Genomic DNA, 18,499 nt, shown 5'->3' with positions numbered 1-18,499 from the left:
ACAATGTCTACACAGTCAGGTCATGGGACCATTAAAAGATAAAATGATGTAAGGGGCCAGCACTCTGACACATAGTTAAGGAGCTACAAAATTTATAGCTACTACCTCGTCCAATCACTGGGCTAGTTAACTCACAGACTCTGCAACCAACTCCCTAACCCTTAACTCTCACTGCTCACCATGCTTCCTCCTGGAAAATGGAAAATAGTGTTCTGTTCCCTAAAAGGCTAATCATTCCCAAGATCCTTGGCCATTAAGTTGATTGTGTTTATCTTTCCCTCAAAAGTTGTATTCTCTCTCCTGCATTAATTTACCTTGTGTTTTGCCATTTTGTCCTTGTAGCTTCTGAGGAAAACAACATCAACTCCAACATATTTTACCTTACCTGAAATGGTTTTTGAGAATGGCATTTTCCTTCAGTAAACAAATACTGGGAAGCGAAGAGTAGCACATTGTCCAACAATTGCTCCATGCACACATACACACACACAACACCTACACGCAGGAACCTGGACAGACTTGCAGCTGCCACTCAATGGAGACATACATGTGCATAAGTCACATACAGACACCAGGACTCTCTGTTCCTTTGTTATTTAAATTCAACAACACCTGGACAAAAGATCTAGAAAAAGCCATACGATACCTTTTGGTGACTTAAGTGTCGATACTCCCCAGTCACCATCAGAACTTCCTAAAAAAATAACAATCGAGAGATGCTGATCTGTTTGCAGGGTGCCCCGTATTCGCTGTGTTCTCAACACCTTCGGGCTGCTTGCTGTCCCAGTTGCAACCTCCAAGGGGTGGGGGGTGGGGGACAAGCCTCAGGAGTCCCAGGGAACAGGAAGGGAAACCAAGTGTGAAAAACACAACTTTCTGCAAGGCCTTGAACAGTGTCGAGTTAAGGCTCAACTGGAGATCAAAAGAAGTCCCTTGAAAGAGGCCTAGATATTTTCAGTTATGTAAGGCAGAGAGAAAATTTTTAGGTAGAAAGTCTGGCTCCACATTTTAACACGCTTTGAAAAAAAAAAAGGAAAATTTGAGTTACATGCATTCATCTTGGTTAAAGACAACACTGATGACAAGAGATGAATTTTCATTCTGTTTTATTGCTATCTCTCTCCAGAAAAGGGTCATATTATTTGCTCCAAATTTTAGGTTGGGACAGGTTCAGCAGATTATAACTTTAAATACTGGGTAGAACATCCCATGGCTCAGGGACTGCCATATCTCAGAGTCTAGCACACAGTCTGTGTTTGAAAAAATGTTGAATGAATGAATGGATTCAATTTTATCTGTAAGAACACTCTTGTTAAGGTATGGAAATTCTCTCATATGCTAAAGGGATCAAGCTTGTTATCTGAGAATCCCATAATGAGTGATACATTGCTTTACAGAACAGATGTGTTCTTAAAATTTTTATTATAAATCAGTTTCTCCCAGTTGAATTCTCTTTCAGATTTACTGAATGAAGCCTGGAGAATCTAACACTATTAACAGAATTCCATGATAACTTCTTTCATAAAATAAAGTATGGTGAAAATGACCTTGAGTATACCTTACCCCCATCCCTTGATAGCTCTTCAGTGCAAGAATGGGCATTACTTAAAGTGGGGCAAACCTACCCATGAGATCTTCCTTCATTGGCTGAAGGTCTGACCAATCAGCATGTGCTGCTAGCTTTTCTTTCCTTTCTTAGGAATCTACCCGGAAAGACCAAGTTCTCAACATTTCGGCACAATTTCCAGAGATATATCAGGCTGCCAATTGAAAGGAGACACAGGGAACTGCCTGTGATCTGAATGATTACAAGAGTGCAGATCTGGCTCCATTTAAACATTTCTGGTTGGCCTCCTAGGCATGTCAAAGACGCGCGAATTGCCACATCCCCCGCCGCGCATCTGAACTCTACACCCTCATCACTCACAAGAGCAGACATTGGCGTGACAGAAGAGTGATGGAGTTAAAATTAAATGGGGACCGCCTGGGATGACTCGGTGTTTTTTCTCCCTCGGAGTCAGGGCCATCTGGAAATAGTGATGCAGCCCCAGATCTTCCTGTGTGGGTGGACACAGGCTGACCCAGCCACTAAATCACTGACTCCAACTAAGCCATCTTACCCCCAGATCAAATCCACCACTATTTGTCTTGAAGGCAGGAGGAACCACTCCTTTGTTACCTCTGTCTCCAGTACCCACAGGGCTTAACTTTGACAGTAACAAGTTTTCTTTCATAATAAAATTGTACACAGGCTACAGAATTTGCAGTGAGACTCTGCTATGCACTTGGTCACACTAGTGGACATTAGGTAAGTATTTTTTGGGTGAAAAATATTCATTAAGAAGAGGTGGACCTAAGGTATTGAAAGAAAGGGAATATGAGGAAAATTTTGTGTGATGAAAATATTGTGATGTAGTTACCTAAGTGTTGCATTTTTAAAATAATCACACTATTGTAAAATTATGAGCTGTGTATTTCACTGTATGTAAAATATACCTCAAATATATTATACATTAATTATACTCAGCTTCGTGGGAAAACGTTTACTTTCAAATAAGGAAAAACAAAGAATACCTTAGTAAGCTTCCCTCTCCCCCAGAAGAAGGGAGTAGGTGTCCTCAACTCTTCTTTTGCCTGAATATACCCTTTAGATGCCAGAAATCTCTCTGTTGAAGTTAGTACATTTAGTGGAAAGAATATAAGGGTTGTGAGTCAGGCATTCTTGAATGTGAATTTTGGCTCTGTCATTTATTAAAAGTGCAGGCTTTGGGAAAATGATTTAACCATACTGAGCCTCAGTTTCCTTATCTGCAAAACAGTGAGACTAATTCCTCCCTCAGAGATGTGCTGATTGGGAGTTCAGTGATATTCGCCCCCTTTCTGCTGTAATTTTTTTTTTAAATGAAACTAGTAGCTTCATGCATCTCTTAGGGTTTTCATGCATGATTCCAAGAGTAAAGAGAGAATTCTTGCCACACTGAAGTGCAATTGTTGCTATGGTTTTAAAAAGTGCTATTGGAAAATTCAAAGTGATTTTGGAAAAAATAGCCAACCATCTGTTAAATAGAAGTAGATAAAATATTTTCTTAAAATATTAAATTTTTGAATTAAAAACAAAGGTACATAGCATTTTATTAATGATATTGGTAAATCTTGTCTCTTTCTTAAACTGGGTAGCCATGTTTGCATTAAACCATCTTATAGGCACATGGTCTGCATTCTTTAGTTGCCCCAAAGTTCAAGTCTCAGAAACCTAGAGGAAAACTGGACAAGTGGCTAATAAGAGATAAATGCCAATGTACAGGCAACTTTCTGCTTGCAAAGCCTATCAGGAATTACATAAAAGGGTGATTTTTTCCAGTTCTGGAAGCAGGACTCATTCCTCTCTAAACCATTAGGTGACCTTTAAGGACATTTTCATAAGTACCTTTGTCTTACAAACATTGATCTATGTAAGAATATTGACCAATGTAAGAACGAAAAGGTAAGTTCTTACATTGTAACCATATAGATAGCTCAGGCCAGGGAACTTGTGTGCTTGACTGAATTTTCAGGTTAAAAACTTTGGTTTAGTTGATAACCCAGTTTTCAACTTCAGCCTTGGGGGACAATGTTTCTAAAATGTTAAACATACATTTTTGCCTTAGTAAGGAAATACAACTGAGTGAAAAAGAATATTTCTTTGATGGGCTGTTGTACTTGTACTTCTGAACATTGAACCTTATTGTCCAGATTGTCAATGGAAAAATTGAAGAGGTTTGAGCTAATTCTAGCTGGTCCTTAGAGCAGTCCAGAAAAACCATTTGTTTGTTTGTTTGCTTATTTTATCATGTTGACATGAGTTGGCTTTCCTGTATGTGTTTCCCACCAAACTGGAGTCAAGAGCATAAATTCAACTCTCTTTCCCTCAAAACAAAATTTGGGAAATTTCTAACATTTGGGAAATGTTAATAAAGGTACCAGTGTATCCTGGAGATGAGAGGAATGATATGACTGACAAATAACTTTAATACACTGGCCTGAAACTTTAATATGCTGCAGTATTTACTGAGGGATAACTATGTGTCAGGACAAGAACTTTACCCATTCAATATCATTGAATATTTCAAGCCGTTAGTTGTGCATTATCATTATCTCCATTTTACATGTGGCTAACCTGAGGTTAATTTCTGCAATTAATGATAAATGTATAAACTAGGTCTTAAACTCAGCACTGACCAATTGCAGTACATTCTGTTACTCTGCTGATCATCCTAGGATTCTGACTTGAGGTCCCCATCACATGGTATTATTCACTGGTTCATAAATAGGTATTGGGAACACTTACAAAGCACCTGTATAGTTCTAGGTGCTGAGGATATATCGACAAATGGGACAGACCTGGTTCATGACTCAGTGGGACCAGCAATCAAGGAAAATTGGACATAATGTTTGGAGAATGAATGAATGGTGTGACTGATAAGTCCACCCTATCATTCCCTTCTTGAACAAAGTCCTATGTGGTTTAGTCCTTGACGGTCCAACGTGTGTGATTATTTTTCCAAAAGCAGGATAGTGAAACCCTGGGAAACAGAAGCCATTGTTTAGTTACATGCTGTATACTACTAGATGGTGCATACCAAAATCCCTGAATTGTAGAGAGAAAAGACTTCTCTCTAAACATGAATGAGTGTGATTTCAACAAGCAAACAAAAATAAAATACCATACAATAGAAAGGAAGACAGGTTTGAGGATAATTCGTCCCAGGAACAACAATTGATAACATCCTTTGTTCAAGTTTTTTTTCCTCCAGAGTTGGCAGTGAATGAATGGGATATACTTAATGGCCCACAGGTATTCTAATGACTATAATGAGTGGAATTATTTAATTTTCTAATTTTAAATTAGAATAGAGCTTGAGACCTTATAGTTCAGCCTTCTCATCTGAGATATTCAATGACCAGCTCAAAGTCACACAGCTAAATAAGATTAGAACCTCGGCTGAGACAGAGCTTCTACCTGCCCACTGTTCTGGATACTAAAACTTCCTGGAGAAATTTATTTTTCCAGAGGTATATTTGAATTTAGTAGTTAATTCTAAAGTTTGTCTAACTCTCTCCTTATTCACTGGATTAACATTTTTAGAAAATGAGTCTGATTATCAGAGGTTGCAATTTTCAACAGTATCTCCCCCTTTTTTTGAGTCAGAGTCTTTGTCACCCAGGCTGGAATGCAGTGGCACACTCACGGCCACCCCAGCTTTGAACTGCTGGTCTCAGGCAATCCTTCCATCTTAGCCTTCCAAGCAGCCAAACTACAGGCGTGTGGTACCATGCCTGGCTAATTTTGTGATACATTGTAGAGAAGAGGTTTCACCAAGTTGTCCAGGCTGGTCTTGAACCCCTGGGCTCAGGTAATCCTTTTGCCTCGGCCTCCCAAAATGCTGGGATTACAGGTTTGAGCCATCACGCCTAGCTCAGCAACCCATTTTTTATACAACTTTTCTCCTGAATGATAATGATTTCATTAATGAAATACATTTTAACTTTCACACCATGATCACATTATACCTTAATAAAGAACCCTTGAAAGAACATTTATTATGAGATTTGCGTTTTATTTGTGCAGGCAAATACTGGGTCAAGCAGCACCCCTGTCAGCTTCACATTGACCCTCCAGATTCACACAACCGTCTATGACTCAGATAAATCCCTGAGAACTCCCACAATAGTCATAAAAAGAATGACAAATGAGGGGTACATCAACCACAACAAGGATTGGAGAGGGTGCCCCAAGTGAGACTCTTTAGAGCTTTCTAAGGGATATAAGGGTGCGTTCTTAAAAATCAAGCTTTTAAAAAATTCTTGTCAAAGACAAGCTCATTCATTCATTCAACAAACATTTCAAGAGCTCCTGATTTATGGAACAGTGGGTTACTCAGAGTGTCAAATGATTTTTATACAGCAACTGTAATTATAAATGCACTGCAGACATTTACTATGTAAAGGAGGCCCACATAAATACTGGAGGAGATCAAAAAGCTCCGTTGGAATATCCATCTGTCATTTTCCCAGAGAACGACTGGGCGTTGAGGGGAGTAAACCTTGAGTTGAAGAAATAAATTGCATAGGCTAGTGTGACCAGTTCAAAAGGAAAAAGACATTCTGGATGGTTTTTTTTAATGTGTGTGCCTGAAGAATCAAATATGCTATGTATCATCTGACAGCAAGGCTACCAAATAGAGAATGAAGGCTTCTGCAGGTAATGATGCTCTGACTCTTGCTTTCCTAGGCAACAACCCTCATCCCGTTCTAGTAATAACTGAGTGTATTTGAACACAGGGTGCATATGCTATGCAAACATGCAACACGGAATAGAAGGAATCTGTGGTCATGGGGCAGAATGATTGTCTGCCCTCCTGATATAATAAGCCAACATCTGTTGAGCATAAAAATTCTGTGTGAAACATAGGTAACAAGTATGTAAGGTCTTATAAGGCTCCAGGTTTAGAAAAGCTTTTGTCAGTCTGCAAACCTGTGTCCTTGACTTAATCAAATGATTCTGTCTGGCAGTTGTAGATTGGAGAACATGAATTCCTAATAATAGACTTCTGGTAAAAGCACTTACTATGCTCCTAGAATGTGCCTGGTCCTTTGCCAGGCACCAATATGTTTGGTGAATCTGATGTCTATAGACCATGGATATCACAAGCATCATAGACACACAACAGTGTCTGTGCTTTAGGTGCTGATGTTAGTTTGGAATAGAAGTAGGATATTTTATCCTGGAGTCAATAATCAAGTATGTTCCATTCTATCTTTAACAAGGGGCTTGGCAATGGGGAAGAAAACAGAATGAGTAGCTGATAACAAAAGAAAGCTCATGGTCTGTGGGGTCTTTTCCACAAAACAAAAGTATATGGGAGTAGATAAATAAATAGGTCTTATAAATAGCTAGTGAGCAGAAAGACTTTTACCAATAAAATGAAAGTTCACCCAAAGTGAATTGTTTTTAACATTTTGGAGTTTCTGACAGTTAATTCTGCTGGGAAGGAGAAGACTCCATATTTGAAAGGGAGGATGTTTAAAAATCTTGACTTGAGACCTAAGCACACTAATAAGATGGAAATCAGGAAAGGATTCATCCATGTAACTACTAGTAACAAGACCATGGGGCTCTGGAAAAGGGAAGTAACTAATATATGTTGAATGACTATCCTTTACCAGGCTATAATATGAATCGTCTTGTTTTATGCTCATAGGCACCTTTATGTCCATTTTACAAATTAGAAGACTGAGACCCTGAAAAAGGGTTAAGTTTTGCTCAAGGCCATGTAGATAGTAAGAAGTCGAGCTAGGATTTGAACCACATATATATATATAGCTTGCTCTTTCTTCCTCCCCAGGGAATAAACTTAGAGAAGAAACCGGTTAGTGGAAAATCTGGACTTTAAATCTCTCAGTGGAAAATCTGGACTTTAAATCTCTCATTTGCAGCATGGAGGAGAAACAGAACTCACAGGAAACAGTGAAAAGAAAATAGGAATTTCCTTTTCCTTCTATCTGAAGGCACAGAAATGTAGAGCACAATTAAGGGCACTGGAAGAGGAAATTCAGAGCAAGTGCTTGGGATGGTATTTGGTATTCCTGGATGTGGGGCTGATGGAATGGTTTTCATCAATAGTTCCCTGCCCTGGCTTCACATTAGAAAAGCTCTTTAAAAATGTCCATGTTTGAACCCCATCCTCAATCAGTTCAATTAAAAGCTTTAGGGTGGAACTAGGGCATTGGTATGTTTTACATGGTTTTATCCAGATGATTCTACTGATAGATATTTGCAAGTAAGAACCATTTGCTCAGGGAGATCTGAGTTGCCACAGCAAATTGTGAATTGGGAATCACTGACTTTGCTGTGGCCGTGGCTTCCATCCAACAGAATTCTTCTAGGAGTAAATTGTTGAGGTGCATGGCCACTGCAAGGTTACTGTCACACTCCCTCATGCATGCATGAAGAACGGACTGAAGGTGAGACCCGGAGCAGTGGTAGGAGCAGTGGCTTCGGAGTGATAAAACCAGGGATTCAATTCTCAGCTCTGTCACTCACTGCTGCTTGAATTGGAGCAAGTTAAATTAGACCATTAGTGTCTCATTTTCCTAATCTGATAGGATAATAATTGTGCCTTCCTCTTTGGATTGCTATGAGAAAAATAGTCCGTGTGTAAATGCAGCTTCTTGCCCTTGATAAGAACTCCGTTAGTAGTAGTTCTGGGCTGCCCATCCCCATTTAATATTAACATAGTGAAGAGTAGAAGCAGCCTGGGATAGGAATGTATATTGCTTACTGACTACTCCAAATGGGATGGATTGCGTGGGTGAAGGGTGTTAGCTACCAAAGGGCAGGGTGAAGGGTGTTAGCTACCAAAGGGCAGGGTGTTAGCTACCAAAGGGGACCTGAATTCTATGTCAAGGTGCCCTGAAGATTCACTAGGGCAGATGGGGATGGTGAAGGGGATGAAGTGTCAGTGGGATCAAATGAGATTCCAGTTCCCCTCCCCCAAGAAACAGCCTTCGCTACACATTTATCCCTTTCTGGATCACCCTACTCCACACAGTAAGGTGGGAGTTTATCTGGGTCAGAGAAAGCAGCTGAAGGGCTCTGGGTCTTAACAAACTGGGTCCCAGGTAGAGAGACCCAGAAGAAAGGAAGGGGGGCAGAGAGAGAGAGAGAGAGAGAGAGGCATAGAGACAGATGATAGAGGCAGAGATAGTCAGAGAAGGACCTATCTACCTAGCTCCTTCTCTGACTATGATGATGATGAAGTTAGATGGTAAAGAGAAGAACAAAGATAGAAAGAGACAGTGAGAAAGAGAGGGATAGAGCAGAGAAAAAGAGAGAGAGAGAGAGAGAGAGAGAAGAAAAAGAGAGCTGGAAAATGGAGTAGGAGGTTGAGTGTGGTGGCGCATGTGTGTAATTCCAGACAGGAGGATTGCTTGAGCCCAGGAGTTCAACACTAACCTGGGAAACATAGTGAGACCCCCATCTCCACCAAAAAAAAAAATCAGCCAGGTGTGGTGACATGCACGTGAAATCCCAGCTACTAGGGAGGCTGAGGTGGAAGGATTGCTTGAATCACAGAATATGAAGCTTCAGTGAGCTATGATTGCACTACTGCACTCCAGCCGGGAAATAGAGTGAGACTCTGTCTCCAAAGAAAGAAAATAAAAAGAAAAAAAGGAAAAGGAAAAAAGTTGGAGAGGACAAGATCCAGAAGAAGCGACAAAATACAGGAGGGGGTGGGAGGGAGAAAGAAAACAGAAAGATCCATCAAGAAGCCCTTACCAACTGCCTTTAAGGAGGCGTACTTGTTGAGTTCTTTCCCTGGTGGCTGCTGTTCGTAGGGATTGGAGATCTGACCCAGGTTGGGGTATGAATGTGGATGGCCCATCTGCTGGAGCAGAGGAGAGGTGGGCATTGCGTTGTTCATCTGGGTGGTGTCTGAAAGTGAAGAGACAAAAGGAGATGGTCAAAGACAGGGCAGAACCTTCTACCTTCTCTTCTGTCACCACAACCTTGAGACCAAAGCTCTCCCCACCCTTTGGGGACAAAATGGCAGAACAGCAGAGGGTCTGCAAATGTATCCAAACACAACTCAGTTCATAATCTTCATTGAAATGTAAATGAGGAAAGGTGGGTGTTTTTTCATCAACTGGAAGGGTGAAAGATGCACTCAGAACACGGTAAATTAACATGTTAGGGTTGTATCAGTGGAGAGGTTATTTTGGTTAGTAAAACAATATTTGTATAAAAAGATGTCCAACTTCAGTAGCAGTCAAGGACATGCAGTGTGGTACATATACATGATAGAATATTACACAGCCATAAAGCAGAACAAAATCATTACCTTCACAGCAACTTGGTTGCAGCTGAGGCCACCATACTAAGTGAACTATCACAGAAACAAAGAATTGAATATCTGTATGGACTCACATATTAGCAGGCCCTGAGCACTAGTCGCATTATTATAAGTATGGGATCAGCTGTCACAAGGCACTGCTAGAGGAGGGAAAGAGAGAGGGGGACAACATGGTAACACACCTAGTCCACTACCATAGTGAGAGAAGGTCATCTAGAAACCCAGACTTAACTTGCACGCAGCCTACTTATGTAGCAAACCCTCACTTGTACCCTACAACTCTATTTTTTGGGGTGGGGAGTTGGAGTCTCACTCTGTTGCCCATGTTGGAGTGCAGTGGCACACTTACGGCCACTCCAGAGTCGACCTGCTGGGATTTGGGTATTCTTCTGCCTCAACCTTCCAAGTAGTGGGAACTACAGGCGTGCACTGCTATGCCTGGTTAATTTTTTTTTTTTTACTGTAGACATTAGGTCTCGCCAAGTTGCCCGGGCTGGTTTCAAACCCTCAGGCTCAGGCTATCCACTTGCCTCGGCCTCTCAAAGTGCTGGGATTACAGGCTGAGCCACCAAGCCTGGTCAAACTAATTTTTTTTTAAAGAATAATGAGAAGCCATTCCTTCGCCAAAAAGATTGGCAGACATTAAAAGGATTGAAAGACATCAGTACAAGCAAAAATGTTGGGAATAAAAAGGCTTTATAATCTGTTGGTGGATGTGAGATTTGCCATATTTGCAGAAAGAAATATGACATTGTGTATTTAAATGTAAAGTTCATGTATATACTGGACAAACAATACCACTTTGAGACTAAGCCAGAAGAAATATAAGCGTCAGAATACAAGGATATTAGTTGAGAGATGTTTTGTTCACCATTATTTGCAAAATGAAAACACACACACACACAGAAACAATCTAAACTTTTATCAACATAAGCATTCATATATAAATTATTGTAATATATATGTTGTACATAATATGTCCCCATATGATGGAATATCATGCAGTTAAAAGAAAAATATGAATTAAAAATTAGTTCTCTATACATGTCAAACTGGGTAGTTTTTATAGTTGATATTATCAAAGGGAAAAAAAGCAAGTTTCAAAGTAATACAAATAATATAGCATTTTTGTTAAGTAAAAGAACATCTATGCATAATTTTGTGTGCTGTTTGCACAAGACAGAAAACATAAAGACACAGACTAAATATTGGCTACTTAGGGGGAATGGGATTCATGGGGAGAGAGATTCAAGAATGTTTTTCTGAGGAAATATTCTCTGTACTGAGCTCTGGAGGAAGGAAAGATGTTAGTTCAGTGCAGTGGAAGGTAGAAGGCATGAGGGAGGTTGTCCAGGCAGAGAAAACAGCATGAGTAAAATCCATGAAGCTGGGCAGAACCTGGGAGGTGTAGGAGCTGAAGAAGTACCCCCTGGGCTCTGGTCCTGCATGGCTAATGGATATAGTGCAAGGGGAAAGAGGAATGATGTGGAACTGGGAATCTAGCAGATCTTGTTAAGGGTCCCCATCATCATTCCAAGAGAGACGGGATAGATGGACAGGAGACAGGAATGAAATGTGAGAAAGACAAATCCAGGTGAGAAAACAAGGGCTCCATTTCAGGTGAGAAATACGGGTTCTCTCAAGCTTCAGGGAGCACATGTGTTGATCCAGATACAAACTAGTGGATGCTGGTGTTACCTTGAAATATCCCCCTTACCTGGCATGTGTGCCCATTTCCCAGATGCTGTGAGCATTGATTGCTGACAGCTCATAGCTGCCCTTACTATTCAGAGAAAGCCTCCACCCTGGGGTAAACGCACTTCATACACATCCTCAACACCTGGGGTGTTCAGAAAGCAATGCCCCCTGACTCTAAGGCCCAAAGACCAACCCTTTGCCTAAAGGATAACTTTATGGAATAACGGATGATACTCCAGCACTCACATGAAATGGGTCAGATTCAAAGCAGGAGTAGGTACACTTTTTCTGTAAAGGACCAAACAGTAAGTAGTTTAAGCTTCACAGACCAAACAATCTCTGTTTTAATGACTCGACTTTGCCATTGTAGCACAAAAGCCAGCACTCTCATGTTTCACATGCTCAGATTCAAGCAATCATAAGTTGGAAATATTCAGCAGAAAAATTTAATGAAAATACAACAATAAAAAAATACAAATAAGAAAGCAAAGTATAACAGCCTTTGACATAGCATTTCTATTTCATTCAGTATAAGCAATCTAGGGATGATTTAAAGACCATAAGAGAATATGCACAGGTTACATGCAAATATGCCGTTTTATATATGGGACTTAAGCGTCTGTGGACTTTGATATCCACCAAAGGTCCTGAAACCAATTCCGTGAGGATACCATGGGACAATTGTATAAATAAATGGGCATGGTTGTGGTCCAGTAAAACTTTTTACAAAAACAGGTAGTACTAAATTTTGTCCATGGCCTGTAAAATGGGACAACCCCTCAACTTTACTTGAGACATCATCTTTGCATGGCTCCTTTACCCTTCCTGTTGTGCATCCCTCACAACCTTAGAGGCATGTGTGTGTTTGTTATCTGAGCCCTCCCTCAAAAACTCACGCACCTAAACCCCTATTCCAGGCTTTGCTTCTAGATAATGCAACCCATAATGTATATGAAATATTTTTGGCTTTAGAAAGCAACAAACTCTAATGGAAAGAGGCAGGAACACTACAGTTGAAGCACAGAGATAAGGAGAGATTTATTTTTACTTCACATGTATGGGGTATCATACAAACCGAGTGTCTAAATGGGAATGTCACCAGAAATACAGCTTGTAACCCAGACTTTGGCCAGCATCTGGAGAAGGGGGGAATTCCATCTTCCATAATAGCTTTTGTGTTGAAATTTGGCTGGTATGGGGGAGTCCCAGGATTAAGTGATGGTAGAAAAGGTGTTGGTAAGGTATGGCTTTCACTGTAAACTGGATCTCAAGAGCCTTTTGCATTCTTCTTTTCAGAGCCAGCCCATCGGACATGTCAGACCAGACATGTTTTGTGCCCAAATATTGGTCCAACTGGAAGTTGTCTGCCATAAGTCCTCATTGTATGCTGCTCCATGTGTGTGCATGTATATGTTTCCTGATATATTTTTAGTGAATAGTTACCGTTTGTGTATTCAGGAATACCCCTTTTCAGTACACTGCTTTAGCCCCACTTAAGTCATGTGATGAGGTACCAATCTTGGCAACTGTCTTAGTTTGGTTTTCCTCAGAAGTCACTGAGATAAGGACTCAAATGCAAGTATATTTGGGAGATGACCTCAGGAAATACTTGTAGCAAAAGAGTGGGGGAGTAAGAAGGGAAGAAAAAGAAGCAAATAAAGAATGCAATACCAAGCAAGATGCAATGAGGTGAAATGGAGTTTAATCCCACTCTGGAATTTTGATAAATGTCGTTGAACACATGCCTTAAAATTATGTCACCTCAGGGCCAAGAAAGCCCTTAGTATTTATACACCAAACTGCATCAGTCACTGATTGAAGACTGCTTCTGGGAGACATTAATTGCTCAGTGCTTGTAGCTCACCAAGCTCACAAACAGAGCAAGCTCTGGTGGCCAGAGAAACCCTTATAGAGAGCTGACAAGTGCACACAAATAGTAAGGACCACATGGTACAGTAATCCACCCTTCTGGACACAGGAGTGAGCATGGAACCCAAATCAGGCCAATCAAAATACAAGCTTATTCTTACAGTGATTGGGCCAAAGGGGAGCATGTGATTTAGGATGAGCCAATCAGAGTTCTTCCATATGTTGTTCTACTTGGAGCCATCAAAGAGCTAGGAAGCTATGAAGTCATCTGAGTTTAAACCTACCATATGGAGAAAAGTATTCTTCAATGTGAAGGAATAAGAATCACCCCAACACAAGGGAAGCTGAGGGGATAAAAAGGCCCCATTCTAATTCTATGTTTTGGGATACCTGCTGCTTACAACCTAGAGTTCTGACTAATACAATTGCTATCTGGATTTCCTTTGGGAAGCTGAAACTGACCAGAGGGAGGGCTGTCTATGAGGTTGTAGTGAAGAAAGCGAAGCCCAAGGTTTGTATCAAGATGGAAATGGCATTGCCCTTTGGTTTTCTACAGAGCTACAGCAGATGTTTCAAACAGCAAATTGACTGAGTGGTGTATAGAGAGTGCCCAAGGACACTTATTAGTTAATCTCAGTAGCAAGTCCTTTTTCCCCTGGAGATACATCCCAAACACTAGACTGTCTAGTCAAAGAGTTGAACTTTTAAAGCCTATTATCCTGCATAAGTCCTTTCTCTCATCTCTGTGCTCCCTCAGACCCAGACCCCACCTACTATGCTCACAACCTATTTCCAGGCCCGGCAAGCTGAATGTTTTATTAAGGAAAAAAATCGATAGAGATGTTTCTCACAGAACATCTTGGGATAGACTTTTATTCTATTAAAAATAATACTTAATATTCCAGTATTTGGTTTTAGGTTATTTCTCCTGTCCTGTACTACTTCAAGGGCAGTGAGTAGTTACTTAATATAAGTAGGCATGACTAAGACCCCACGAAACTGATACCTCTCAATGAAGAAATGAGACTGCCCCAAAGTCACATTCCCACTTTCACATTCAGAACCTCAGATATCAAATTTCTGGCAGTTTTGAATAGCCATTTTGTGCTAGCTTCCAGGCATTGAATATTCATAGGTATTGAAACCCAGTTTCAAAGCAGCAATCAAAAATTGTTAAACAGACATTTGTGACTGGCTTTTTAAAATGTCATTTCCATTTTATTGGACAGGAAGATGGACCAGTTCTGGCAACCCAGTTATTCTGTGAGTTTTCCACAAGCATATCCAGCTAAAAAGATGATACAAAAGCACAGATGTGAGGTAAACCCAGGTCGAAATCCAAGAAAAGTAGAACAATAGGGTAGGTGATGAGAACAGAGTAGGTGAGATCTGGGATATAATCTGCAAATCCTGCCCTTGCCAAGTTGAAAGGAGAAATAAATATGTGTGTGTGTTTGCATATACAAATATGCAAACAAATATGTACATACACACACATGTATATATGAATATGTATGCATGCATATGCATAAATTTACATATAAATACACGTAAGTATAATTTATTTTGCACAATCATAACTACAGATGAATCCAGTAAGATGTCTTGCTCTGAGAAGAATGATTTATCTTCTGGACATTTCCCAGCCAGAGATAGCATACCCACCTCTATAGAAAGGTACTTCCTACCCAATGCCACAAGAAAACCTTCTCCACCTTATTATGCTTGCAACTCATTATGACCCCTAGAAATAACTAATGAATCATACTTAACCTCGTACTGGAAGTCCTAACCAGAGCAATCAGTCAAGAGAAGGAAATAAAGCTTATCCAAATTGGAAAAGAAGAAATTAAACAATCTTGGTATGCTGATGATATGATCTTATATCTAAAAAATCCTAAAGACCTCTCCAAACAACTTCTGGACTTGATAGATAAATTAAGTAAAGTCTCAGGATACAAAATCAACACACACAAATCAGTAGCATTGCTAGACACCAGTAGCAACCAAGCTGAGAATCTAATCAAGCACTTGATTCCATTTATAATAGCTGCCAAAACCCAAAAATATCTAGCAATATATTTCACCAGGGAGGTGAAAGATCTCTACAAGAGAACTAAAAAACACAGATGAAAGAAATTGCAGAAGGCATAAATGGGAAAGCATTGCCATGCTCGTGGAATGTTAACATTGTTAAAATGACCATATTACCCAATGTAATGTACCCAGATTCAATGCAATCCCTATCAAAATACCAATATCATTTTTCACAGAATTAGAAAAATCCTAAAATTCATATGGAAAAAAAGAGCCAGAATAGCCAAAATAATCCTAAGCAAAAAAGAACAAAGTTGGAGGCATCATATTACCCAGCTTCAAATTATACTCCAAGGTTATAGTAACCAAAACAACACAGTACTGGTCCAAGAGCAGACACATAAACCAATGGAACAGAATAGAGAGTCTAGAAATAAACCCAATTACCTACAAACCAGTTGATCTTTGACAGAACAGATAAAAATGCATACTGGGAAAAGACACCCTATTCAACAAATGATGCTGGCAAATTTAGAGAGCTACATGCAGAAAAAAATAAAACTTGATTCCTCTCACCATATACAAAAATTAACTCAAGAGGGATTAAAGACTTAAATGCCAAACTTGAAGGCCATAAAAATCCTAGAAGAAAACCTAAGAAAAACTCTTCTGGATATTGGCCTACACAAAGAATTTATGGCTAAGATCATCAAAACAAATGCAACAAAAACAAAAATAAACAAATAGGACTTAATTAAACAAAAACTTATGCACAGCAAAAGAAATAATCAACAGAGCAAATTTACAACCTACAGAAGTTATTTACCTTTAAAGAAACAGATGTCATTATACAAAAAAAGAAGATATTTGCAAACTGCACATGCAAAAAAATCCTAATATCGAGAATCTATCAGTAACTCAAACAAATGCAAGAAAAAGTAAATAATCCCATTAAAAAGTGGGCAAAAATATGAACAGACTTCTCTCCAAAGGATATACAAATGGCCTACAAACATGAAAAAGATCTCATCACTAATCATCAGGGAAACGAAAATTAAAACCACAATGAGATACCATTTTATGCCTGTCAGAATGGCCGTGATTCAAAAAATAAAAAAAATAGATGTTGATGCAGATGCGATGAAAAGGGAATGCCTATGTACACTTGGTGGGAATGTAAATTAGCACAACCTCTGTGGAAATCAGTATGGAGAGTTTTCAAAGAACTAAAAGTAGGTCCACCATTTGACTTACTGGGTATTTACCTTTAAAGGAACAGAGGTCATCATACCAAAAAAACAAAAAACAAAAAAATCCAGACAGGTGCACTTATATGTTATTGCAGCACAGTTTGCTATTGTAAAGACATGGAACCAACCTAAATGTCCATCAACTGATCAATGAATAATGAAAATATGGTATACCCACAAAACCCCATAATTTATAAGAAATCGCGCATTTATTGACATGTTTAAACTGATGCCAATGGGTTCCTAGAACACTTAACTAGTAGAGGCGACCTATATTACAAGAGACCCGCCCTCCAAAATATAATTCCAGGAGTGCTTGGTCCCACCTCGCATTTACATATAACAGGGATGCAAAAATAATGTAAACACATTTTAAGCAATGTTATCTACATACTACTTTTTGAAGCTGTAGCGATGTGCAGTATAATGTTCACTCAAAAGTTGGCATTAATCAAATTAATGCTAGTGTCACCATGCAACAGGCAGTAGTCAAAGAAAATGGCAAAAGCATGGTTGTCATTTGAGGAGTGTGAGACCGTTTTGAAGTGGTATTTGAAATTTGAGAACATTGTGGAAATAAAATGGAGGGATGAGTATGCAACCAAACTTCCAACACATCTAACAATTGCATGCATTCATGATAAGTTTGAGATGCATGGTACTGTGTGTGATGTGCACTAGGACAGATCTTGGAGACTCCAAACAGCAACAAGTCCTGCAGTAGTTCGTCTCAATCAGAAGTGCCTGGATGCTGATAGTAACTGCTTTGAGCACCTTTTGCAATTGCAAGAGTTAAACGTGATTTGTATTCATCTTTTGTCATCAGTATAAAATGCGTATTACAATTTTAATAGAGTTTTTATTTCCTTTTTCAAAAAGTGTCTACATTTTTGGCATTTTGTGTGTATGTGTGTAGGAATAGTATCCAGTGTTAAAAGAATGAAATGTATTTTGCAGCAACTTGGATAGAATTGGAGAATATCATACTAAGTGAAATAATACAGGAATGGAAAACCAAATACCACATGTTCTCACTTATAAGTGGGATCTAAACCAAGGATCTTCAAACGCATATAGAATGGTATAATGGACCCTGGAGACTCAGAAGAGGGAGGAGGAAAGGAGAGAGGAATGAAAAAACACCTGTCAAGTACAATGTGCACAGGTGGCGATGGTGGGTACACTTAAAGTCCAGATTTCTTTGCCTGCATCCATGTAACAAAAACCGTTTATACCCCTTAAAGCTGTTGAAATTTTTTAAAAGAAATAACTAACGAAGACTTGCTATTCTGTGATGCTGCTCTCCATCCAGAACCTCAGTCAGTAGACAATGTTATCATCCTGTGCTCTTCTTCGTAAGGCAGAGAAGGAGCCTCGTATATCTGACCATCGTTTTCAAAGAAGGTTAAGATACAATTGCTCAAATCAAAACATACAATTGCTCAAATACAATTGCATCTAGGAGGCTTACACCAAGGTAACGATCATGCAAGTACCATTCTTAGTTACTAAATAGGGAAATAAAATGAATTCAATGCAGATAGGATCAGTTAAGGTAAAAATGTTCAGTTACAGATACCAACAGCTTGCTCTAAGTTTTTCCATGCAGGAGAGACAAATAACAACTGTCAGAAGCTAGATCAGTTTGGCTAATTTTATTTATTTATTTATTTATTGAGTTGGAGTCTCACCCGGTCACCCGGACTGGAGTGCAGTGGCCGCTCCCGGCCACTGCAGCCTCGCCTGCTGGGC

The 18,499-nt window shown here is 39.5% G+C and overlaps 1 protein-coding gene across 1 annotated transcript in view; it reads right to left on the bottom strand.

Annotated features, from left to right (window-relative positions):
- Positions 1-18,499, bottom strand: part of LOC103263821 (protein shisa-9-like) — a 314,329-nt gene that overhangs the window by 24,031 nt on the left and 271,799 nt on the right. The window contains 2 exon segments of the mRNA XM_008061480.2: positions 647-694; positions 9,320-9,475. Coding sequence (XP_008059671.2) covers positions 647-694; positions 9,320-9,475 — 204 coding nt within the window.

This window comes from Carlito syrichta, unplaced genomic scaffold, assembly GCF_000164805.1.
Source record: "Carlito syrichta isolate Samal-C Ts95f unplaced genomic scaffold, Tarsius_syrichta-2.0.1 Scaffold305280, whole genome shotgun sequence".
NCBI classification, from domain to species: Eukaryota; Metazoa; Chordata; class Mammalia; order Primates; family Tarsiidae; genus Carlito; species Carlito syrichta.
Note: the sequence above shows the minus strand (reverse complement) of the source record. Positions and strands in the feature narration are given on the sequence as shown.